The 25,510-nt window shown below is 47.7% G+C and overlaps 1 protein-coding gene and 1 non-coding gene across 2 annotated transcripts in view; both read right to left on the bottom strand.

The window, feature by feature from the left end:
• Positions 1-5,754: 5,754 nt before the first annotated feature.
• The window catches only part of SDHAF3 (succinate dehydrogenase complex assembly factor 3), a 42,094-nt gene continuing 22,338 nt past the window's right edge, over positions 5,755-25,510 (bottom strand). Inside the window, exon 2 of the mRNA XM_038742632.1 lies at positions 5,755-6,335. Coding sequence (XP_038598560.1) covers positions 6,150-6,335 — 186 coding nt within the window. The 3' untranslated portion in view covers positions 5,755-6,149. The remainder of the gene's footprint in view (positions 6,336-25,510) is intronic.
• On the bottom strand, positions 19,588-19,703 carry LOC119924288. The gene has a single exon (XR_005449092.1). It is a non-coding gene; the product is annotated as a U5 spliceosomal RNA (small nuclear RNA).

The raw sequence follows: 25,510 nt of genomic DNA, 5'->3' as shown, positions 1-25,510 counted from the left end.
TGAATGAGCAGGGTAGCGGTTTGGATGGAGAGGAAAGGGCGGATCTTGGCGATGTTGCGGAGCTGAGACCGGCAGGTTTTGGTGACGGCTTGGACGTGAGGGGTGAACGAGAGAGCGGAGTTGAGGATGACACCACAGTTGCGGGCTTGTGAGACGGGAAGGATGGTAGTGCTGTCAACAGAGATGGGAAAGTCAGGGAGAGGGCAGGGTTTGGGAGGGAAGACAAGGAGTTCAGTCTTGGACATGTTGAGTTTTAGGTAATGGGCAGACATCCAGATGGAGATGTCCTGAAGGCAGGAGATGAGAGCCTGGAGGGAGGGAGAGAGAGCAGGGGCAGAGGTGTAGATCTGGGTGTCACCAGCATAGAGATGATAGTTGAAGCCGTGGGAGCAAATGAGATCACCAAGTGAGTGAGTGTAGATCGAGAACAGAAGGGGACCAAGAACTGAACCTTGAGGAACCCCCACAGTAAGGGGATGGGAGGGGGAGGAGGAGCCCATAAAAGAGACTGAGAATGAAGGACCGGAGAGGTAAGAGCAGAACCAGGAGAGGACGGAGTCTGTGAAGCCAAGGTCGGATAGCGCGTTGAGGAGAAGGGGGTGGTCCACAGTGTCGAAGGCAGCTGAGAGGTCGAGGAGGATTAGGATAGAGTATGAGCCGTTGGATTTGGCAAGCAGGAGGTCATTGGTGACATGACTTTGATGACTTTGTCATGACTTTGATGACATGATGAAGTTCTGATGACTTTGACACCTGTCTACATGTTTTGTTTTGTTGTCTGTCTCCCCCTTCTAGACTGTGAGTCCGTTGTTGGGTAGGGACCGCCTCTACGTGTTGCCGACTTGTACTTCCCAAGCGCTTAGTACAGTGCGCTGCACACAGTAAGCGCTCAATAAATACGATCGAATGAATGGTGTGTCACATACAGAGGGGGACGGAGGTCCAGACCTAAGGGAGGACATGGACCGGGGGTTGGCAGCGAGACAGACGTGATGGAGGCCCGGTGAGAAGGTTGGCATTAGAGGAGCCAAGTGTGCGGGCTGGGTTGGAGGAGGAGAGCAGCCAGGTGAGGTAGGAGAGGACCAGGGGACGGACGGCTTCTTACTAGAGTTTCTATTTGATGCAGAGGCGGACGGGCATCACTGGCAGTTCTCCAGAAGAAAGACCAAAAGTTTTGGTAGAAAACCAACCTGGGCAGTAGAGTGAAGTAGGGATTGAAAACCGCTTCAGCTTTCACTTAATTAACTTCCCGTTTTTGCGTTACCGATTCCCCATCGTATTGCAACTCTTCCTCCTCCAGGAGCTTTTTTCCCCCCTTTTTTCTTTCTTTAGACGTGGCAGTCTCGCTTTTCCCCAGAGTGAGTGATGAGTGGCTAGTCTCCTCGGCAGAATGCACATGCCATCTATTTGGACGGTTACTTAGCAACATTTCCCTGGAATATCAGGAGCCCTGAGGGGAGAAACAGAGATGCTGGGGATTGAAGAGGGTTTAATCACCTGAAGGGCTCAGAAAGGAGGTTCCGTCCTTCCCTCCGGACAGGCCGAGTTTATTAGCCGGGCGGACAGTGGGCAGGTGAGGCTCCCTGCAGGCCTTCACATGTGAATAATAATAATAATGATAATAATAATGGCACTTATTAAGCAATTTACTATATGCAAAGCACTGTTTTAAGCGCTGGGGAGGTTACAAGGTGATCAGGTTGTCCCATGTGGGGCTCACAGTCTTCATCCTCATTTTACAGATGAGGGAACTGAGGCACAGAGAAGTTATGTGACTTGTCCGAAGTCACACAGCTGACAATTGGCAGAGCAGGGATTTGAACCCATGACCTCTGACTCCAAAGCCTATGCTCTTTCCATTGAGCCACACAGCCCTTCCTCTGTGCCAGACACCATACTAAGTGCTGGAATAATAATAATAATAATAATAATAATAATAATAATAATAATAATGATGGCACTTATTAAGCGCTTACTATGTGCAAAGTACTGTTCTAAGTGCTGGGGAGGTTACAGGGTGATCAGGTTGTCCCATGTGGGGCTCACAGTCTTAATCCCCGTTTTCCAGATGAGGGAACTGAGGCACAGAGAAGTGAAGTGACTTGCCCGAAGTCGCACAGCTGACTGAGCCCACTGTTGGGTAGGGACCGTCTCTATATGTTGCCAACTTGTACTTCCCAAGTGCTTAGTACAGTGCTCTGCACACAGTAAGCGTTCAATAAATACAATTGAATGAATGAATGAAGTGGCGGAGTTGGGATTTGAACCCATGACTTTTGACCCCAAAGCCCGGGCTCTTTCCACTGAACCACGCTGCTTCTCATTGAACACGTGAACATCCGTGACTCCTCCCGACTCGCGTGTGTGGAGGGTTTGGGGCTGTGGCCGGGTCGGAGCCTCTGAGCTTCCGGCAGTGTGGCCTAATGGGTAGTGCCCGGGGCCGGGAATCAGAAGGACCTGGCTTCTAATCCTGGCTCCCTTCATTCTTTCGTTCATTCAATCGTATTTATTGAGCGCTTACTGTGTGCAGAGCACTGTACTAAGCGCTTGGAAAGTCCAATTGGGCAACACATAGAGACGGTCCCTACCCAACAATGGGTTCGCAGTCTAGAAGGGGGAGACAGACAACAAAACAAGTAGACAGGCATCAGTAGAGACAAGCAGCGTGGCTCAATTGAAAGAGCCCGGGCTTCGGAGGCAGAGGTCATGGGTTCAAATTCTGGCTCTGCCAATTGTCAGCTGGGTGACTTTGGGCAAGTCACTTGACTTCTCTGGGCCTCGGTTCCCTCATCTGGAAAATGGGGATTAAGACTGTGAGCCCCCCGTGGGATAATAATGATGGCATTTATTAAGCGCTTACTATGTGGATGACCCGATCACCTTGCAACCTCCCCAGCGCTTAGAACAGTGCTTTGCACATAGTAAGCACTTAATAAATGCCATCATTATTATTATATCTGACAGACAAGTACCCTCCTCAATCCCTTCAAAGCCTTATTGAAGGCCCATCTCCTCCAGACTGCACCCTCTTTTCCTCTTCTCCCACTCCCTTCTGCATCGCCCTGACTTGCTCCCTTTATTTATCCCCCATCCCAGCCCCACACCACTTACGTCCACATCGGTCACTTATTTATTTTACTGCCTCCCCCTCTAGACTGTAAGCTCAATGTGGGCAAGGAACGTGTCTGTTTAGTGTCGTATTGTACTTCCCCAAGAGCTTAGTAGAGAGAAGAAGAGAAGCAGCGTGGCTCCGTGGAAAGAGCCCGGGCTTTGGAGTCAGAGATCATGGATTCAAATCCCGGCTCCGCCAATTGTCAGCTGGGTGACTTTGGGCAAGTCACTTCACTTCTCTGGGCCTCAGTTACCTCATTTGTAAAATGGGGATTAAGACTGTGAGCCCCCTGTGGGACCACCTGATCACCTTGTAACCTCCCCAGCGCTTAGAACAGTGCTTTGCCCATAGTAAGCGCTTAATAAATGCCATCATTATTATTAGTAGTAGTAGCACAGTGCTCTGCACACCATAAGTGCTCAATAAATCTGATCGGTTAAGGGAAAAATAAGCCCACGGCCCACAATCCTCTGCTGAGCGGGAGAAAACTAAAGCGCACCTGCATTTGTAAAGCTTATTATCGTGTTTTAATTCTGGGCAAGAAAGGGCGGCTGAAGTTGGAGCAGAATAAGGGCTGGGTCGCCCCCGCCAACCTCCCCCACACACGACGGCCCCAGAGAAAGGGAGATTCGCGGTGGGTTCCGACCAGAAATGAAAAGGGCGTTTTTTTTTTTTTATTGTCAGGCTGATTGGGTTTGTGGAAGGCCAGGAGGATGAGGGCCGGGGGGACGCTTCGGAGCTTTTAAGCCTCTTTTGGTTTTAATTGTAAGGGATGAAATGATTCAGCGCGCCCATTGTACGCCGAGAGACTCACTGGGTGGTAATTGTCAAACGCCCTGATGGTGCTGATGAGGCTGGATTGAGGGGTGGGAAGGGGGCAACCCCTCCTCGGGTAGGGGAAGGTTAAGGGGGGGGCTTCTGTATTCTAGGGGGTCTCCTGGGCCCTCAGCGGCATGGGTGGAGAGGAAAACGGAATAGTTGTTTTCATTGTTACGCGACAGCGAGTGTCTTCCCAGGGAGAGAAGCCGTGCGGCCTTGTAGATGGTGCCCGGGCCTGGGTGTCAGGAGGACCTGGGCTCTCATCCCGGCTCTGCCGCTCGTCTGCTGTGTGACCTTGGGCAAGTCGTTTCACTTCTCTGTGCCTCAGTTACCCCATCTGTCAAATGGGGATTAAGACCGTGAGCCCCATGGGGGACAGTAAGCTTGTTGTGGGCAGGGAATGCGTCTGCTCTCTTCCTCCCTTCAAGGCCCTACTGAGAGCTCACCTCCTCCAGGAGGCCTTCCCACACTGAGCCCCCTCCTTCCTCTCCCCCTCACCTTACCTCCTTCCCCTCCCCACAGCACCTGTATATATGTATATATGCTTGTATTTATTTATTTATTTATTTATTTATTTATTTATTTATTATTCTATGTATTTATTACTCTACTTACTTCTTTTATTTGTACATATTTATTCTATTTATTTTATTTTGTTAATATGTTTTGTTTTGTTCTCTGTCTCCCCCTTCTCGACTGTGAGCCCACTGTTGGGTAGGGACCATCTCTACATGTTGCCAACTTGTACTTCCCAAGCGCTTAGTACAGTGCTCTGCGCACAGTAAGCGCTCAATAAATACTACTGAATGAGTGAATGAATGCTCACTGTTGTATTAGTACAAGCGCTTAGTACAGTGCTTTGCACGAAGCAAGAGTTCGATAAATAATAATAATAATAATGATTGCATTTGTTAAGTGCTTACTATGTGCAAAGCACTGTTTTAAGCACTGGGGGAGATACAAGGTGATCAGGTTGTCCCACGGGGAGCTCACAGTCTTCATCCTTATTTTACAGATGAGGGAACTGAGGCACAGAGAAGGGACTTGCCCAAAGTCACACAGCTGACAAGTGGCGGAGCCGGGATTTGAACCCATGACCTCTGACTCCAAAGCCTGTGCTCCTTCCACTGAGCCATGCTGCTTCAATACAAATACACAGAATAAAATGAATACAACTAAATGAACTAAATACAACTGAATGAATGATTGACAGGGACTGTGTCCAACCCGATTGGCTTGTATCCGCCCCAGGGCTTAGTACAGTGCCTGGCACCTAGTAAACGCTAAACAAATTCATTCATTCATTCATTCAATCGTATTTATTGAGCGCTTACTGTGTGCAGAGCACTGTATTAAGCGCTTGGGAAGCACATGTTGGCAACATATAGAGACGGTCCCTACCCAACAGTGGGCTCACGGTCTAGAAGGGGGAGACAGACAAAACGTATTAACAAAATAAAATAAATAGAATATGTACAAATGAAATAGAGTAATAAATCCGTACAAACATATATACATATATACAGGTGCTGTGGGGAGGGGAAGGAGGTAAGGCGGGGGGGATGGGGAGGGGGAATATTAACAAAATAAGATAAATAGAATATGTACAAATGACATAGAGTAATAAATATGTACAAACATATATACATATATACAGGTGCTTGGGGAAGGGAAGGAGGTAAGGCAGGGGGGATGGGGAGGGGGAATATTAACAAAATAAAATAAATAGAATATGTACAAATGAAATAGAGTAATAAATATGTACAAACATCTATACATATATACAGGTGCTGTGGGGAAGGGAAGGAGGTAAGGCGGGGGGGATGGGGAGGGGGAAAATACCACAGTTATTCTTATTATTGCTTTGAGAAAGACATTTTATAATTCGATCCTCAGAAAGCTTCAAGGATCAAAAATAAAGGCCAGCAGGCCTGACCACCAAACGGTGCCAGGGGAGGGGAAAGTTACGTTGCCAACTTGTACTTCCGAAGCGCTTAGTACAGTGCTCTGCACACAGTAAGCGCTCAACAAATACGGTTGATTGAAAGCGTGGAGTCCATGGAGGGAGAGCCCACCCCTCTCTGCCCACGGAGGCCGAGGTTGAAGCGGCTTTGCCGGGGGGTCGTCGGCCTTCCGTTGCCAACTTGTACTTCCCAAGCGCTCAGTACAGTGCTCTGCACACAGGAAGCGCTCAATAAATACGATTGATTGATTCCTCCTAGGATTTCGGGGCGGCGGGGTCGGCGCCGTCGAAGCGTCCGTTGGCTTTGGTGGCTTCGCGCATGAGTTCCTGCAGCTGCCCGATCTGCTCTGCCCGGAAGTCGTCCAGCTTGGCGTGGCTGAGCTGAGCGCCGAATCGCGGGCGGTTGCCACCCATTTGCTGCTCCAGCACCTGGGCGTACTCCTGCGGGACGGGGCGGAGAGAAAACCCATCCGTCAGCTGTCAGTCAGGCGGGCAGTCCAGTGTATCCCCCCTTTTAATCAATCAATCAATCAACCGTATTTATTGAGCGCTTACTATGTGCAGAGCACTGTACTAAGCGCTTGGGAAGTACAAATTGGCAACACATAGAGACAGTCCCTACCCAACAGTGGGCTCACAGTCTAAAAGGGGGAGACAGAGAACAGAACCAAACATACCAACAGAATAAACTAAATAGGATAGAAATGTACAAGTAAAATAAATAAATAAATAAATAAATAGAGTAGACTGTGAGCCCACTGTCGGGTAGGGACCGTCTCTATATGTTGCCAACTTGGACTTCCCAAGCGCTTAGTACAGTGCTCTGCACACAGTAAGCGCTCAATAAATACGACTGATTGATTGATTGACTGAGCGCTGTACAAAGCGCTCGGGAGAGTCCGATAGCACAACGGAACAGACACATTGCCCGCCTACGAGCTGACGGTCTAGTAAGGTTCAGATTAATAATAATAATTGGCATTTGTTAAGCGCTTACTATGTGCAAAGCACTGTTCTAAGCGCTGGGGAGGATACAGGGTGATCAGGTTGTCCCACGTGGGGCTCACAGTCTTCATCCCCATTTTACAGATGAGGGAACTGAGGCCCCGAGAAGTGAAGTGACTTGCCCAATATCACACAGCAGACATGTGGTGGAGTCGGAATTCGAACCCATGACCTCTGACTCCAAAGCCCGGGCTCTTTCCACTGAGCCACGCTGCTTCATGTCTGTCTCCCCCTCTAGACTGTCCGCTTGTTGTGGGCAGGGAATGTGTCTGTTCTGTTGTCCTCTCCCCAGTGCTTAGTACAGTGCTCTGCATACATTAAGCGCTCAATAATAATAATAATGGCACTTATTAGGTGCTTACTATGTGCAAAGCACTGTTTGAACCTCTGGGGAGGTTACAAGGTGATCAAGTTGTCCCACGGGGGGCACCCCCATTTTACAGATGAGGGAACGGAGGCCCAGAGAAGTGAAGTGACTTGCCCAAAGTCACACAGCTGACACGTGCTTGGAAAGCACAGTACAGCAATAAAGAGAGGCAATCCCTGCCCACAACGGGCTCACAGCCCCAGGAGACAATGATGGGTTTATATATATATATGTTTGTATATATGTACATATGTTTGTACATATTTATTACTCTATTTATTTTTTATTTTGTTAATACGGTTTGTTTTGTTCTCTGTCTCCCCCTTCTAGACTGTGAGCCCCCTGTTGGGTAGGGACCTATATATGTCTCTATATGTCGCCAACTTGGACTTCCCAAGCGCTTCGTACAGTGCTCTGCACACAGTAAGCGCTCAATCAATACGATTGATTGATTGATAAGTGGTGGAGTCAGGATTCGAACCCATGACCTCAACTCCAAAGCCCAGGCTCTTTCCACTGAGCCACGCGGCTTCTTCAATAAATACGGTCAACTGATGGCCCGCAATGAGTTTACGGTCTCGTAATATTCATATTACTGTTAGGCATATTCATGTCAGGCTTTCCCAGACTGAGCCCCCTCGTTCCTCTCCCCCTCCCCAACAGCCCCTATATATATGTTTGGACAGATTTATTACTCTATTGATTTCACTTGTACATATTTACTATTCTATTTATTTTATTTTGTTAATATGTTTGGTTTTGTTCTCTGTCTCCCCCTCCTAGACTGTGAGCCCACTGTTGGGTAAGGACCATCTCTATATGTTGCCAACTTGGACTTCTCAAGCGCTTCGTACAGTGCTCTGCACACAGTAAGTGCTCAATAAATACGATTGATTGATTGATTGATAAGTGGTGGAGCCAGGATTCTAACCCATGACCTCTAACTCCAAAGCCCGGGCGCTTTCCACTGAGCCACGCGGCTTCTTCAATAAATACGGTCAACTGATGGCCCGCAATGAGTTTACGGTCTCGTAATATTCATATTACTGTTAGGCATATTCATGTTAGGCTTTCCCAGACTGAGCCCCCTCCTTCCTCTCCCCCTCCCCAACAGCCCCTATATATATGTTTGGACAGATTTATTACTCTATTGATTTCACTTGTACATATTTACTATTCTATTTATTTTATTTTGTTAATATGTTTTGTTGTCTGTCTCCCCCTTCTAGACTGTAAGCCCACTGTTGGGTAGAGACCATCTCTATATGTTGCCAACTTGTACTTCCCAAGCGCTTCGTACAGTGCTCTGCACACAGTAAGCGCTCAATAAATACGATTGATTGATTGATTGATAAGTGGTGGAGCCAGGATTCTAACCCATGACCTCTAACTCCAAAGCCCGGGCGCTTTCCACTGAGCCACGCGGCTTCTTCAATAAATACGGTCAACTGATGGCCCGCAATGAGTTTACGGTCTCGTAATGTTCATATTACTGTTAGGCATATTCATGTTAGGTTTTCCCAGACTGAGCCCCCTCCTTCCTCTCCCCCTCCCCAACAGCCCCTATATATATGTTTGGACAGATTTATTACTCTATTGATTTTACTTGTACATATTTATTATTCTATTTATTTTATTTTGTTAATATGTTTGGTTTTGTTCTCTGTCTCCCCCTTCTAGACTGTGAGCCCGCTGTTGGGTAAGGACCATCTCTATATGTTGCCAACTTGGACTTCCCAAGCGCTTCGTACAGTGCTCTGCACATAGTGAGTGCTCAATAAATACGATTGAATGAATGAATGTTTAGATGTTTGTACATATTTATTATTCATTCATTCAATCGTATGTGTTGGGCGCTTGCTGTGTGCAGAGCACTGTACTGGGCGCTTGGGAAGTACAGGTTGGCAACATATTTATTACTCTATTTATTTTACTTGTACATATTTATTCTATTTATTTTATTCTGTTAATATGTTTGGTTTTGTTCTCTGTCTCCCCCTTCTAGACTGTGAGCCCGCTGTTGGGTAGGGATCGTCTCTATATGTTGCTAACTTGGACTTCCCAAGCGCTTCGTACAGTGCTCTGCACACAGTGAGCGCTCAATACATACAATTGAATGAATGAATGCATAGATGTTTGTACATATTTATTATTCATTCATTCAATCGTATTTGTTGGGTGCTTGCTGTGTGCAGAGCACTGTACTGGGCGCTTGGGAAGTACAGGTTGGCAACATATTTATTACTCTATTTATTTTACTTGTACATATTTATTCTATTTATTTTATTTTGTTAATTTGTTTTGTTTGGTTGTCTGTCTGTCTCCCCCTTGTAGACTGTGAGCCCGCTGTGGGGTAGGGACCGTCTCTAGATGTTGCCAACTTGTACTTCCCAAGTGCTTAGTACAGTGCTCTGCACACAGTAAGCGCTCAATAAATACGATTGAATGAATGAATGAACTTGTACTTCCCAAGCACTTAGTACAGTGCTCTGCACACAGTAAGCGCTCAATAAATATGATTGAATGAATGAATGAATGAATTCAAATAATGATGGTATTTATTAAGTGCTTCAGCATAGCTCAGTGGAAAGAGCCCGGGCTTGGGAGTCAAGTCAAGACTTCGGTTCAAATCCCAGCTCCGCCACTTGTCTGCTGTGTAACCTCGGGTAAGGCACCTAACTTCTCTGTGCCTCAGTTACCTCATCTGTAAAATGGGGATTAAGACTGTGAGCCCCAAGTGGGACAACATGATTACTTTGTATCTGCCCCAGCGCTTAGAACAGTGCTAGGCACAAAATACCATAATAATAATAATATTAAATGTCTGCCTCCCCCTCTAGACTGTCAACTCGTTGTGGGAGGGGAATGTGTCCGGTCTATTGTACTCTCCCAAGTGCTTAGTACAGTGCTCTGCATACATTAAGCGCTTAATAAATACGATCGATTGATGTCCCGCAACGAGTTTACATTCTAGTAATGTTCATATTAAATGTGTCTCCCCCTCTAGACCGTCGGCTTGTGGTGGGCAGGGACTGTGTCTACTATATTGTTCTATTGTACTCTCCCAAGTGATTAGTACAGTGCTCTGCATACAGCAAGCGCTCAATAAATGCAATTGATTATTTGATTGCCCATAAGGAGCTTACAGTCTATAGGGGGGAGATGAGAGGGGCTTGTCATATGCCAAAGACCCACCCGATCATGGTAGCGGAAAGGGCTTTAGTCAGAGAGGAAGTTTGCAGGCAACCGCGGAGCCGTCATCAATCGTACTTATTGAGCGCTCACTGTGTGGACTTGGGAGAGTACAAAACAGCAGAGTTGGTAGACTCATTCCCTGCTCTCAACAAGCTCTTAGTCTAAAGAGGGAGAGTAATATAAATAAATGGATATGTTAGTGTGCCTGCTGTCCTTTTATTTATTCATTCATTCCTTCAATCGTATTTATTGAGCGCTTACTGTGTGCAGAGCACTGTACTAAGCCCTTATTCATTCATTGTAAGATGAGAACGCTTCCACCTACCTAGGAGATGAGCTAATCTGATGCCCATCCCTTCGCTCGGTCTTGAAAGATACTTTTGTTTGAGGGAAATTCCCCTCTAATGTTAATAATGGTGTTTGTTCAGCACTTACTATGCATCTTACTATGGAGAGGCAGCATGGCTCAGTGGAAAGAGCCCGGGTATTGGAGTCAGAGGTCACGGGTTCAAATCCCGGCTCCGCCAATTGTCAGCTGTGTGACTTTGGGCAAGTCACTTCACTTCTCTGTGCCTCAGTTGCCTCATCTGTAAAATGGGGATTAAGACTGTGAGCCCCCCGTGGGACAACCTGATCACCTTGTAACCTCCCCAGCGCTTAGGACAGTGCTTTGCACATAGTAAGCGCTTAATAAATGCCATTATTATTATTATTATTATTATCATGCGCCGTTCTAAGCTCCCAGGTAGCTCCGGTTAATCATGTCGGGCACAGAGCCCTTCCCACGCGGGGCTCACGGTGAAATGAGAGGGAGGACAGGGATTGAATGTCTTCTCCTGGTTCTCCTCTTATAATAATAATGATAATAATAATAATAATAATGATGGCACTTATTAAGTGCTTACTATGTGCAAAGCACTGGGGAGGTTACAAGGTGATCAGGTTGTTCCACGTGGGGATCACAGTCTTAATCCCCATTTTACAGATGAGGTCACTGAGGCACAGAGAAGTCAAGTGACTTGCCCAAAGTCACACGGCTGACAAGTGGAGTCGGGATTTGAACCCATGACTTCTGGCTCCAAAGCCCGTGCTCTTTCCACTGAGCCACGTTGCTTCTCAAAAAAAAAAAATGATATAACAATAATGGCATTTATTAAGCACTTACTATGTGCAAAGCACTGTTCTAAACGTTGGGGAGGTTACAAGGAGATCAGGTTGTCCCACGGGGGGCTCACAATCTTAATCCCCATTTTACAGATGAGGCCCAGAGAAGTTAAGTGACTTGCCCAAAGTCACACAGCTGACAGTTGGCAGAGCCGGAATTCGAACCCATGATCCCTGACTCCAAAGCCCGGGCTCTTTCCACTGAGCCACGCTGCTTCTCATCCCTCTGGCCTTTCACTCTCAGTCTCCTTCATGGGCTCCTCCTCTGCCTCCCACCCCCTAATTGTGGGGATCCCTCAAGGTTTAGTTCTGGGTCCCCTTCTCTTCTCCATCTCCCCCCACTCCCTTGGAGGACTCATTTGCTCCCACAGCTTCAACTCCCACCTCTGTGCGGATGATTCCCAAATCTCCCTCCCCAGCCCTGATCTCTCTCCCTCTCTCCAGGCTCGCTTCTCCTCCAGCCTTCGAGACATCTCTACTCGGATGTCCTCCCATCACCTCAAACTTAATATGTCTAAAACAGAGCTTCTTATCTTCCCACCCAAACCCCATCCTCCCCCTGACTTTCCTGTCACTGTAGACGGCACCCCCATCCTTCCTGTCTCACAAGCCTGCAACCTTGGTGTTATCCTTCGTACATTTAACTCCCTTCTCAGGCCCCCGGTTCCTCCCCCTCCTCCTTCCCTCACCCCAACAATCTGGCCTCCTACTTCATGAACAAAATTAAATCCATCAGGTCCGACCTCTCCAAAGTCACTCCCCGCCCCTTCTCCAACCCCCTGGCTCTCAACACTCTCTGCTACTCTCCCATCCTTCCCAGCAGTATCTTCAGGGGAGCTCTCCTCCCTCCTCTCAAGTGCTACTCCGGCCACCTGTGCTTCTGACCCCATTCCCTCTCATCTCATGAAATCTCTTTCTCCATCCCTTCTCCCCTCCTTAACTTCCATCTTCAACCGCTCACTCTCCACTGGTTCCTTCCCCTCTGCCTTCAAACATGCCCATGTCTCTCCCATCCTAAATAAACCCTCTCTTGACCCCACCTCACCTTCTAGTTATCGCCCCATATCCCTCCTACCATTCCTTTCCAAACTCCTTGAACGAGTTGTCTACACGCGCTGCCTCGAATTCCTCAACACCTATTCTCTCCTCGACCCCCTCCAGTCTGGCTTCCGTCCCCTACATTCCACGGAAACTGCCCTCTCAAAGGTCACCGATGACCTCCTGCTTGCCAAATCCAACGGCTCCTACTCTATCCTAATCCTCCTCGACCTCTCGGCTGCCTTTGACACTGTGGACCACCCCCTTCTTCTCAACACGCTATCCGACCTTGGCTTCACAGACTCTGTCCTCTCCTGGTTCTCCTCATCTCTCCGGTCGTTCATTCTCAGTCTCTTTTATGGGCTCCTCCTCCCCCTCCCATCCCCTTACTGTGGGGGTTCCCCAAGGTTCAGTGCTTGGTCCCCTTCTGTTCTCGATCTACACGCACTCCCTCGGTGACTTCATTCGCTCCCACGGCTTCAACTTTCATCTCTACACTGATGACACCCAGATCTACATCTCCGCCCCTGCTCTCTCCCCCTCTCTCCAGGCTCGCATCTCCTCCTGCCTTCAGGACATCTCCATCTGGATGTCCGCCCGCCACCTAAAACTCAACATGTCAAAGACTGAACTCCTTGTCTTCCCTCCCAAACCCTGCCCTCTCCCTGACTTTCCCATCTCTGTTGACGGCACTACCATCCTTCCCGTCTCACAAGCCTGCAACCTTGGTGTCATCCTCGACTCCGTTCTCTCGTTCACCCCTCACATCCAAGCCGTCACCAAAACCTGCCGGTCTCAGCTCCGCAACATTGCCAAGATCCGCCCTTTCCTCTCCATCCAAACCGCTACCCTGCTCGTTCAAGCTCTCATCCTATCCCGTCTGGACTACTGTATCAGCCTTCTCTCTGATCTCCCATCCTCCTGTCTCTCCCTGCTTCAATCCATACTTCATGCTACTGCCCGGATTGTCTTTGCCCAGAAACGCTCTGGGCATGTTACTCCCCTCCTCAAAAATCTCCAGTGGCTACCAATCAATCTGCACATCAGGCAAAAACTCCTCACCCTGGGCTTCCAGGCTGTCCATCCCCTGGCCCCCTCCTACCTCACCTCCCTTCTGTCCTTCTCCAGCCCAGCCCGCACCCTCCGCTCCACTGCCACTAATCTCCTCACCATTAGGCCTCGTTGTCGCCTGTCCCGCCATCGACCCCCGGCCCACGTCCTCCCCGGGGCCTGGAATGCCCTCCCTCTGCCCATCCGCCAAGCTAGCTCTCTTCCTCCCTTCAAGGCCCTATTGAGAGCTCACCTCCTCCAGGAGGCCTTCACAGACTGAGCCCCTTCCTTCCTCTCCCCCTCGTCCCCCTTTCCATCCCATCTTACCTCCTTCCCTTCCCCACAGCACCTGAATATATGTATACATGTTTGTACATATTTACTACTCTATTTATTTAACTTGTACATATCTATTCTATTCATTTTATTTTGTTAGTATGTTTGGTTTTGTTCTCTGTCTCCCCCTTTTAGACTGTGAGCCCACTGTTGGGTAGGGACTCTCTATATGTTGCCAACTTGTACTTCCCAAGCGCTTAGTACAGTGCTCTGCACACAGTAAGTGCTCAATAAATACAATTGATTGATTGATTTTCAGTATATTGACTGCAACCAGGATTCTCCTGTTAAACTGGGCTTCCTGTCCCAAATTGCGAAACATTCCCAGAATCTCTAGACTGAAAGTTCGTTGTGGGCAGGGGCCGTGCCTACCGAGAAGCAGTGTGGCCTAGGACCTGGGTTCCAATGCCGGTTCCGCCACTTGTCTGTTGCCTGACCTTGGGCAAGTCACTTTACTTCTCTGGGCCTCGGTCTTTCCATCTGTCAGACAGGGATTCGGCATGGGACGGGGACTGCGCTTAGTACAGTGTCCATAGCTGACCGAGCCCAGCGCTTCCTCCAAGAATGGGAGGCAAGTGCCCACCCCCTAATCCTCCTCCCCCTTCCCCCCCAAACTCTCATCCCCTGTCTGCTGGATGGGTGACCTTGGGTAAGTCACTTCCCTTCTCTAGGCCTCAGTTCCCTCACCTGTAAAATGGGGATTCATTCATTCCATCGTATCCATCGTATCATCATTCAGTCTCTGTCTGTTGCCAACTTGGACTTCCCAAGCACTTGGTACAGTGCTCTGCACACAGTAGGCACTCAATAAATACGACAATGAATGAATGAATGAATTTATTGAGTGCTTACTGTGTCCTGTGTATATTTATTTATTTGATTTGTACATATTCTATTTATTTTGTTAATATGCTTTGTTTTGTTGTCTGTCTCCCCCTTCTAGACTGTGAGCCCGCTGCTGGGTAGGGGCCGTCTCTCTATGTTGCCAACTTGTACTTCCCAAGTGCTTAGTACAGTGCTGTGTGCACAGTAAGCGCTCAATAAATACGATTGAATGAATGAATGAATTTATTGAGTGCCTACTGTGTCCTGTGCATATTTATTTTATTTGTACATATTTCTTCTATTTATTTTGTTAATATCTTTCGTTTTGTTGTCTGTCTCCCCCTTCTAGACCGTGAGCCCGCTGTTGGGTAGGGGCTGTCTATGTTGCCAACTTGTACTTCCCAAGCGCTTAGTACAGTGCTGTGCGCACAGTTAGCGCTCAATAAATACGGTTGAATGAATGAATGCTTAATAGATACCACAATAATTACTTTTGTTATTATTATTAAATCGGTCCTTCCTTTGGCCGGTTGCTGTACGGTAAACGTTTTCAAGGGGGCTCGCTCTGCTCCACGCTGCCTGACAGAGATGTGAGTTTGATGGATGCAGACACCGCCGCGGCTTTTCCATCTCAAAGCCCGCAGCTCCAGGAGAGGGGACGCGGATAAGTTAATGGGTAGCGAATGATCTAAATTAGGGCCCCATTTCTCTTATCGACACCCGGAAAATGGGGCGGTTTAGTGACTGCTGCTGCCTGGTGAGTTCCACTCGAATGAGAGGTGAGAGGCAGATAATTCTGTTCCCCAGCTCGTGATGACGATTTAAGCTATTTATGAACCCTCTCTATTTCTCTCTGTCTCTATTTCTCTCTCTTTCCCTCCCCCGCCCGTCTCTCTCTCTCTCTTTCACTTTTGGGAACTGTCAATGATCAGCCCCAAATGTTTCAAAATACCTGAGCCCGATCGGCAGTTTCAAATCTTAGTCTTTTTGGTGAAAAAGCCTGCGTATCCCTCACTCAGTCAGCTGCATTTATTGAGCGCTTACCGCGTGCAGAGCACTGTACTAAGTGCTTGGGAGAGTACAATAGAACAGTTTTAATCTCCATTTTACAGATGAGGTAACTGAGGCACAGAGAGGTTAGGCGTTAACAGAGAAGCAGCAAGGCTCAGTGGAAAGAGCCCGGGCTTTGGGGTCAGAGGTCGTGGGTTCAAATCCCCGCTCTGCCAACTGTCAGCTGTGTGACTTTGGGCAAGTCACTTCACTTCTCTGGGGCTCAGTTACCTCCTCTGTAAAATGGGGACTAAGGCTGTGAGCCCCCCGTGGGACGACCTGATCGCCTTGTAACCTCCCCAGCGCTTAGAACAGTGCTTTGCACATAGTAAGCGCTCTAGACTGTGAGCCCGTTGTTGGGTAGGGACCATCTCTGTATGTTGCCAACTTGAACTTCCCAAGTGCTTAGTTCAGTGCTCTGCACACAGTAAGCGCTCAATAAATACGATTGAATGAATGAATGAATGAATGAATGCCATCATTATTATTATTCTTATTAAGCGTCTCGCCCAAGGTCACACTAAAGACAAGTGACAGACACATTCCCTGCCCCCAAGGAGTTTAGAGACTAGAGGCGGAGACATAATAATAATAATAATAATGGTATTTATTAAGCGCTTACTATGTGCAAAGCACTGTTCTAAGCGCTGGGGAGGTTACAAGGTGATCAGGTTGTCCCATGGAGGGCTCACAGTCTTAATCCCCATTTTCCAGATGAGGTAACTGAGGCCCAGAGAAGTGAAGTGACTTGCCCAAAGTCACACCGCTGACAGTTGGCAGAGCCAGGATTTGAACCCGCGACCTCTGACTCCAAAGCCCGGGCTCTTTCCACTGAGCCACGCTGCTTCCCCGTGAATAGACATGAATAGAAAGAAATAAAATGACTTATAGGACATTAAGCGGTGGGGCTGGGAGGGGGGACGGATAAAGGGAGCAAGTCGGGGTGACGCAGAAGGGAGCGGGAGAAGAGGAAAGGAGGGCGCAGTCAGGGAAGGCCTCTTGGAGGAGACGGGCCTTCAGTAAGGCTTTGAAGGTGGGGAGAGTCATCGTTAGGTTGCCCTAGGTCAGAGGGAGGACAGGGGCGAGATGAGGGCGGTGAGATAGACGAGATGGAGGGACAGGGAGAAGTTTGGCATGAGAGGAGCGAACTGTGCGGGCTGCGCTGGAGGAGGACAGCAGCCAGGTGAGGTAGGAGGGGGCCAGGGGATGGACGGCTTGAATCAATCAATCAATCGTATTTATTGAGCGCTTACTGTGTGCAGAGCACTGCACTAAGCGCTTGGGAAGTCCAAGTTGGCAACATATAGAGACGGTCCCTACCCAACAGTGGGCTCACAGTCTAGAAAGTCGACGGTGACGAGTTTCTGTTTGATACAGAGGGGATGGGCAACCACTGGAGGCTCTTAAGACTGAGCCCCCTCCTTCCTCTCCCCCTCCTCCCCATCCTCCTCACCTTACCTCCTTCCCCTCCCTACAGCACCTGTATATATGTATATATGTTTGTACGAATTTATTACTCTATTGATTTTACTTGTACATATTTATTCTATTCATTTTATTTTGGTAATATGTTTTGTTTTGTTCTCTGGCTCCCCCTTCTAGACTGTGAGTCCGCTGTCGGGGAGGGACTGTCTCTATATGTTGCCAACTTGGACTTCCCAAGCGCTTAGTACAGTGCTCTGCACACAGTAAGCGCTCAATGAATACGATTGAATGAATGAATGAATATGTCGCCAACTTGTACTTCCCAAGCGCTTAGTACACTGCTCTGCACACAGTAAGCGCTCAATGAATACGATTGAATGAATGAATGAATATGTCGCCAACTTGTACTTCCCAAGCGCTTAGTCCAGTGCTCTGCACACAGTAAGCGCTCAATGAATACAATTGAATGAATGAATGACTGAAGGGGGAGACATGGACTGAACGTCCTTCCGGCCAAGGGACCGGTGATTCTACTTCTAATAATAATTAATAATAGTAATCGTAGTATTTGTTAAGCGCTTGCTACGTGGCAGGCACCGTACTAAGCGCTGGGGTGGATACAAGCAAATCGGGTCAGACACAGTCCCTGTCCCACATGGGGCTCACAGTCTCCATCCCCATTTTACAGATGAGGGAACTGAGGCCCGGGGAAGTGAAGTGACTTGCCCAAGGCCACCCAGCAGACAGGTGGCAGAGCCGGGATTAGAACTCAGGTCCTTCTGACTCTCGGGCCCGGGCTCTACCCACTAGGCCGTGCTGCTTGGCGGTGACCTAGTGGCGCAAGCCACGTCCCAAGATTCATTCATTTATTCAATCATATTTATTGAGCGCTTACTGTGTGCAGAGCACTGGACTAAGCGCCGGGATGAAGGAATACAGCCTATCTGGAAGAGAGATCGCCTCTCTCTCCGGTTGGCCCCGTGGCCAACACGGCAATAGTTCAGTCGTATTTATGGAGCGCTTATTGTGCGCAGAGCACTGTACTAAGCGCTTGGGAGAGGACGGTAAGACAATAAACAGACATTCCCTGTCCACAACAAGCTTACAGCCTAGAGGGGGAGACAGTCTGGGGGGGAAAATGGGGATTAATAATAATAATAATAATACTAATGATGGCATTTGTTAAGCGCTTACTATGTGCAAAGCACTGTTCTAAGCGCTGAGCCTCGTGTGGAGCATGGACTGTGTCCAATCTAATTAGCTTGGATGTACCCCAGAGCTCAATACAGTGTCTGGCACTTCATTCATTCATTCAGTTGTATTTATTGAGAGCTTGCTGTGTATTTATTGGGAGCTTACTTACAGTAAGTGCTTAACAAATGCTATTTTTATTATTATTATTACTAAATCAATCAATCAATCAATCAATTGTATTTATTGAGCGCTGTGTGCAGAGCACTGTACTAAGCGCTTGGGAAGTACAAGTTGGCAACATATAGAGACAGTCCCTACCCAACAGTGGGCTCACAGTCTAGAAGGGGGAGACAGAGAACAAAACCAAACATACTAACAAAATAAAACAAATAGAATAGATATGTCAAGTAAAATAAATAAATGGAGTAATAAATATGTACAAACATATATACATATATATATATACTATATATACATACATACTGTATATACATATATATACTAAATCCTTGGGACAGTACAATATAACAATATAACAATAACGGACACATTCCTGCCCACAACGAGCTCACAGCCTAGAGGCACTGAGTCCTTAATAAATGCCATACCACCCCCCCAAAACATAATAATAATAATGATGACATTTATTAAGCGCTTACTATGTGCAAAGCACTGTTCTAAGCGCTGGGGAGGTTACAAGGTGATCAGGTTGTCCCACGGGGGGCTCACAGTCTAGAGGCACTGAGTCCTTAATAAATGCCATAACCCCCTCCCAAACATAATAATAATAATGATGATATTTACTAAGCGCTTACTATGTGCAAAGCACTGTTCTAAGCACTGGGGAGGTTACAAGGTGATCAGGTTGTCCCACCTGTGGGCTCACAGTCTTCATCCCCATTTTCCAGATGAGGTCACTGAGGCCCAGAGAAGTGAAGTGACTTGTCCAAAGTCACCCAGCTAACAATTGGTGGAGCCGGGATTTGAACCCATGCCCTCTGACTCCAAAGCCCGGGCTCTTTCCACTGAGCCCACACTGCTTCTCTTACCGCAGAACGGGGCCTCAAAAAATGAGTTACAAACTCATAATTGTTCCCTTCCACGGAAATCTTCAGTAAAAGGCGAAAGATTTTTTACGCTCTGAAGAGAAACCACAACATGCCTACCGAGTCTGTGTAATGTATTCTCCCAAGCATTTATCATCATCATCATCATCAATCGTATTTATTGAGCGCTTACTATGTGCAGAGCACTGTACTAAGCGCTTGGGAAGTACAAATTGGCAACATCTAGAGACAGTCCCTACCCACCAGTGGGCTCAGTCTAAAAGGGGGAGACAGAGAACAAAACCAAACATACTAACAAAATAAAATAAATAGGATAGATCTACACAAGTAAAATAAATAAAATAAATTATTTAGTACAGTTGGCAGGGCCCAGCCCGAGGACGCTGTACTTGTACATATCTATTCTATTTATTTTATTTTGTTAGTATGTTTGGTTTTGTTCTCTGTCTCCCCCTTTTAGACTGTGAGCCCACTGTTGGGTAGGGACCGTCTCTATATGTTGCCAACTTGTACTTCCCAAGCGCTTAGTACAGCGCTCTGCACACAGTAAGCGCTCAATAAATACGATTGCTGATGATGATGATTGATGTACTGAGTGCTTGGGAGAGGACAAAACGATAATAAATGGACATATTCCTTGCCCCCAACTGACGCACGGGGCCAAGACAGGTCCGTTGCCATCACGACGGCGACCCTCACGCCTCCGCTGTAGACGGGGCCGGGCGCTGAGGAGGGGGATTGGGGTTTGGAGGTCTCCCGTCTGCCGGTGGTGTCATCCCATCCTCCGACGCGGACACAAAAGAGCGGGGCTGGGAATCTCCCGACCCCGGGCCGCCCGCTCCCGGCTGATGAGTTTTCAGGTGGGCCAGCGTGAGTCCCGTCCCCGGCGACTTTCGCGACAATAAGCGCCGGCCAAAGGTCCAGCAGGAGCCCGCCCACTCCCAAAAGCACGACCCTTCGGCTGCATAAACAAGCGGGATTCGATTCTTTCCTTTCCAACGGGGGCTTAGACGTCGGCCGGGCGTTTTCAAAGCCCCAGATGTGAGACGAGGGTGTGGGGGGAATGAGTTTCCCTCACGGTTTCGGGGGGAAAACTTGCGGTCGGCTCCCCGGGATCCGTTTGGGAAAGCTCACGGGGAAGGCTTTCGCTTGGGTTTCGGGTCGGACTCCCTCGCCCTCTGTCTCTATATGTTGCCAATTTGTACATCCCAAGCGCTTAGTCCAGTGCTCTGCACATAGTAAGCGCTCAATAAATACGATCGATGATGATGAGGATGATGTCTCTTCCAGACGACGATCAATCCAGGCAAATCGGAGCAAGTGATTTTAGAATATTAAGGTCAATCAATCAATCGTATTTATTGAGCGCTTACTGTGGGCAGAGCACTGTACTACGCGCTTGGGAAGTACAAGTTGGCAACATATAGAGACGGTCCCTAATCAATCAATCAATCAATCAATCAATCGTATTTATTGAGCGCTTACTGTGGGCACAGCACTGTGCGCTTGGGAAGTACAAGTTGGCAACATATAGAGACGGTCCCTAATCAATCAATCAATCAATCGTATTTATTGAGCGCTTACTGTGTGCAGAGCACTGTACTATGCGCTTGGGAAGTACAAGTTGGCAACATATAGAGACGGTCCCTAATCAATCAATCAATCGTATTTATTGGGCGCTTACTGTATGCAGAGCACTGTACTACGCGCTTGGGAAGTCCAAGTTGGCAACATATAGAGACGGTCCCTACCCAAAAGTGGGCTCACAGTCTAAAAGGGGGAGACAGAGAATGAAACCAAACATACTAACAAAATAAAATAAATAGAATAGATATGTACAAGTAAAATAAATAAATACAGTAATAAATACGTACAAACATATATACATATATACAGGTATAAGGTCCATTTGGGACGCCCCGAAACTCCTTCCGATTCTCTTCAAGACAAAGTGTTTTTCCCCCGTCACCTTCAAATCGCATTGCTCCAGACTGGAAGCTCGTCTCTAGACAGTAATAATGAGAATACTAATGATAACGGTATTTGTTGAGCGCTTATTATGTGTTAAGCACCGTGAGCCCGTTGTTGGGTAGGGACCGTCTCTATATGTGGCCAACTTGTACTTCCCAAGCAGTGCTCTGCACACAGTAAGCGCTCAATAAATACGACTGAATGAATGAATGAAGCACTGTTCTAAGCACTGAGGTGGATAATAATAATAATAATAATAATAATAATAATGGCATTTATTAAGCGCTTACTATGTGCAAAGCACTGTTCTAAGTGCTGGGGAGGTTACAAGGTGATCAGGTTGTCCCACGGGGGGCTCACAGTCTTCATCCCCATTTTACAGATGAGGTAACTGAGGCACAGAGAAGCGAAGTGACTTGCCCAAAGCCACACAGCTGACAATTGGTGGAGCCGGGATTTGAACCCATGACCTCTGACTCCAAAGCCCGGGCTCTTTCCACTGAGCCACGCTGCTTCTCTATACAAGATACAGGCTAACCTGGTTGGACACAGTCCCAGTCCCGTACTGGGCTCGCCGTCTTAATCCCCATTTTAAAGATCAGGGAACTGAGGCACCAAGCGGTGAAGTGACTTTCCCAAGGTCACACAGTGGGGAAGTGGCGGAGCCGGGATTAGAACTCAGGTCCTTCTGCCTCCCAGGGCCGGACTCTGTCTGCTAGGCCATTTTGCTTGGGCAGGGACTTGTTTTCTGTCTCCCCGCTTCTAGACCGTGAGCCCGTTGTTGGGCAGGGATTGTCTCTATCTGTTGCCAAACTGGACTTTCCAAGAGCCTAGTACAGTGCTCTGCACAAAGTCAGCGCTCGATAAATACGACTGAATGAATGAATCTGTGGCCTAATTGTACTTTCCAAGCGCTTCGTGCAGTGCTCTGCACAAGTCGGCGCTCAATAAATATGACTGACTGAATGAATGAATGAACGTTCACTTACCCCAGTGCTTAGAATATTTTTATCCACGGTAAGCGCTCAGTAAATTACCATAATAATCATCACTGTAACCTCAAGCTCGTGGTTCGCCGTTCTTCCTAAAGTTTCCACCTCTGAAAGGACCAACGACTACACACTCCTAAGCCTCCTTAGAGCGGGGCTACATATTCACTCCTCTCCGAGGATCTGGGCCTACAGCCCGAAGATGAGTTCGAATCATCCCCCTTCCCCCTTCTAAGCGCTTAGTACAGTGCTCTGCACACAGTAAGCGCTCAATAAATACGATTGATTGATTGATTCTAGACTGTGAGCCCGCTGTTGGGTAGGGACCGTCTCTATATGTTGCCAACTTGTACTTCCCAAGCGCTTAGTACAGTGCTTTGCACACAGTAAGCGCCCAATAAATACGATTGATTGATTGATTCCAGACTGTGAGCCCGCTGCTGGGTAGGGACCGTCTCTATACGTTGCCGACTTGTACTTCCCAAGCGCTTAGTACAGTGCTTTGCACACAGTAAGCGCCCAATAAATACGACTGAATGAATGGGAACTGCAGTTGGAATTATTTTCTCTTCCCCACCTCGCTGTTGGTGGTTCACCTGTCTTTTAATGGGAACAGAAAGCTCTCTGAATCATGGGTTCTTTAATGATCTTTAATGATTGTTCTTTAATAATCGTTCTTTAATGATAATGAAGCAGCGTGGTTTAGAAGCAAGAGGCTTGGCAGTGGGAGGACCTAATCCCGTTCTAATCCTGGCTCCGCCACTTCTCTGCTGTGTGACCTTGGGCAAGCCGCTTAACTTCTCTGTGTCTCCCCCTTCTAGACTGAGCCCGCTGTTGGGAAGGGACTGTCTCTATATGTTGCCAACTTGTACTTCCCAAGCGCTTAGTACAGTGCTCTGCACACAGTAAGCGCTCAATAAATACGATTGAATGAATGAATGACTGTGTCTCAGTTCCCTCATCTGTAAAATGGGCATTAAGACTGGGAGCCCCAAGTGGGACAACCTGATCACCTTGATCTACCCCAGTGCTTAGAGAAGCAGCGTGGCTCAATGGATAGAGCCCGGACTTTGGAGTCAGAGGTCATGGGTTCAAATCTCGGCTCCACCAAATGTCAGCTGTGTGACTTTGGGCAAGTGACTTCACTTCTCTGGGCCTCAGTTCCCTCATCTGCAAAATGGGGATTAAGACTGTGAGCCCCCCGTGGGACAACCTGATCGCCTTGTAAACTCCCCAGCGCTTAGAACGGTGCTTTGCACATAGTAAGCGCTTAATAAATGCCATCATCATTAGAACAGTGCTTGGCACATAGTAAGCGCCTAACAAATACCATTATCATCATCTAGTTTGATATCAGTTGGGTAACTCACCTATTTCCACACACAGCAAGACGCACATTTCTCACTCCCCGCTTCCTCTGCTTTTTGGCTTTTTTATGACATCTGTTACACGCTTACTAGGTGCTGGGCACCGTACTAAGCGCTGGGGTAGATACAAGCTAATAATTCCCTTTCATTCATTCATTCAATCGTATTTACTGAGCGCTTACTGTGTGCAGAGCACTGTACTAAGCGCTTGGGAAGTCCAAGTTGGCAACATCTAGAGACGGTCCCTACCCAACAGCGGGCTCACAGTCTAGAAGGGGGAGACAGACAACAAAACAAAACATATAAACCAAATAAAATAAATAGAATAAATAAGTACAAGTAAAATAAATAGAGTAATAAATATGTACAAACATATATACAGTTCCCGGTCCCAGATGGGGCTCACGGTCTTAACTCCCATTTTACAGACGAGGGAACAGAGGTCCAGAGAAGTGAAGTGACTTGCCTGGGGTCTCGCAGCAGACAAGGGGCAGAGCCGGAATTAGAATCAATCAATCAATCAATCAATCGTATTTATTGAGCGCTTACTGTGTGCAGAGCACTGTACTAAGCGCTTGGGAAGTACAAGTCGGCAACATATAGAGACGGCCCCTACCCAACAACGGGCTCACAGTCTAGAAGGGGGAGACAGACACCAAAATAAAACATGTGGACAGGTGTCAAGTCGTCAGATCAAATAGAATTAAAGCTAGATCAATCAATCAATCGTATTTATTGAGCACTTACTGTGTGCAGATGCACATCATTAACAAAATAAATAGAATAGTAAATATGTAAAAGTAAAATAGAATAATAAATCTGTACAAACCTATATACAGGTGCTGTGGGGAGGGGAAGGAGGTAAGGCGGAGGGGATGGGGAGGAGGAGAGGAAAAAGGGGGCTCTATCCACTACGCCCCTCACCTCTTTCATTCATTCATTCATTCAATCCTATTTATTGAGCGCTTACTGTGTGCAGAGCACTGTACTAAGCGCTTGGGAAGTACAAGTTGGCAATGCTTCGCGATGCTTCGGAAAGCCCACCTGCTCCGGGGAATTTCCCAAACTCACTCTGCCTTCTCCCCAGATCAGAGCCTCCCTACTAGCAGCCCAGCCACTGGGCAATAGCAATAATTATTCCGGTATTTGTTAAGCGCTTCCTACGTGCCAGGCACCGTTCTAAGCGTTGGGATGGAAACAAGCAAATGGGGTTGGACACAGTCCCTGTCCCACGGGGGGCTCACCGTCTCCACCCCCATTTTACAGGTGAGGTCACTGAGGCCCAGAGAAGTGAAGTGACTTGCCCAAGGTCACACAGCAGACAAGAAAGGAGTCCACGGTGGCAGAAGGACTGCGACCCAACCAGCCGAGCACGGCCTAGTGGATTGAGCTCAGGCCGGGGAGTGAGAAGGACCTGGGTTCTAATCCCGGCTCTGCCACTTCAATCAATCAATCAATCGTATTTATTGAGCGCTTACTGTGTGCAGAGCACTGGACTAAGTTCTTGGGAAGTACAAGTTGGCAACATATAGAGACGGTCCCTACCCACTGCTGCATGGGCAAATCACTTCAC

This window comes from Tachyglossus aculeatus, chromosome 2 (genome assembly GCF_015852505.1).
Source record: "Tachyglossus aculeatus isolate mTacAcu1 chromosome 2, mTacAcu1.pri, whole genome shotgun sequence".
Taxonomy (NCBI): Eukaryota; Metazoa; Chordata; class Mammalia; order Monotremata; family Tachyglossidae; genus Tachyglossus; species Tachyglossus aculeatus.
The sequence above is the reverse complement of the archived record's forward strand: the minus strand, read 5'-3'. Positions and strand labels throughout refer to the sequence as shown.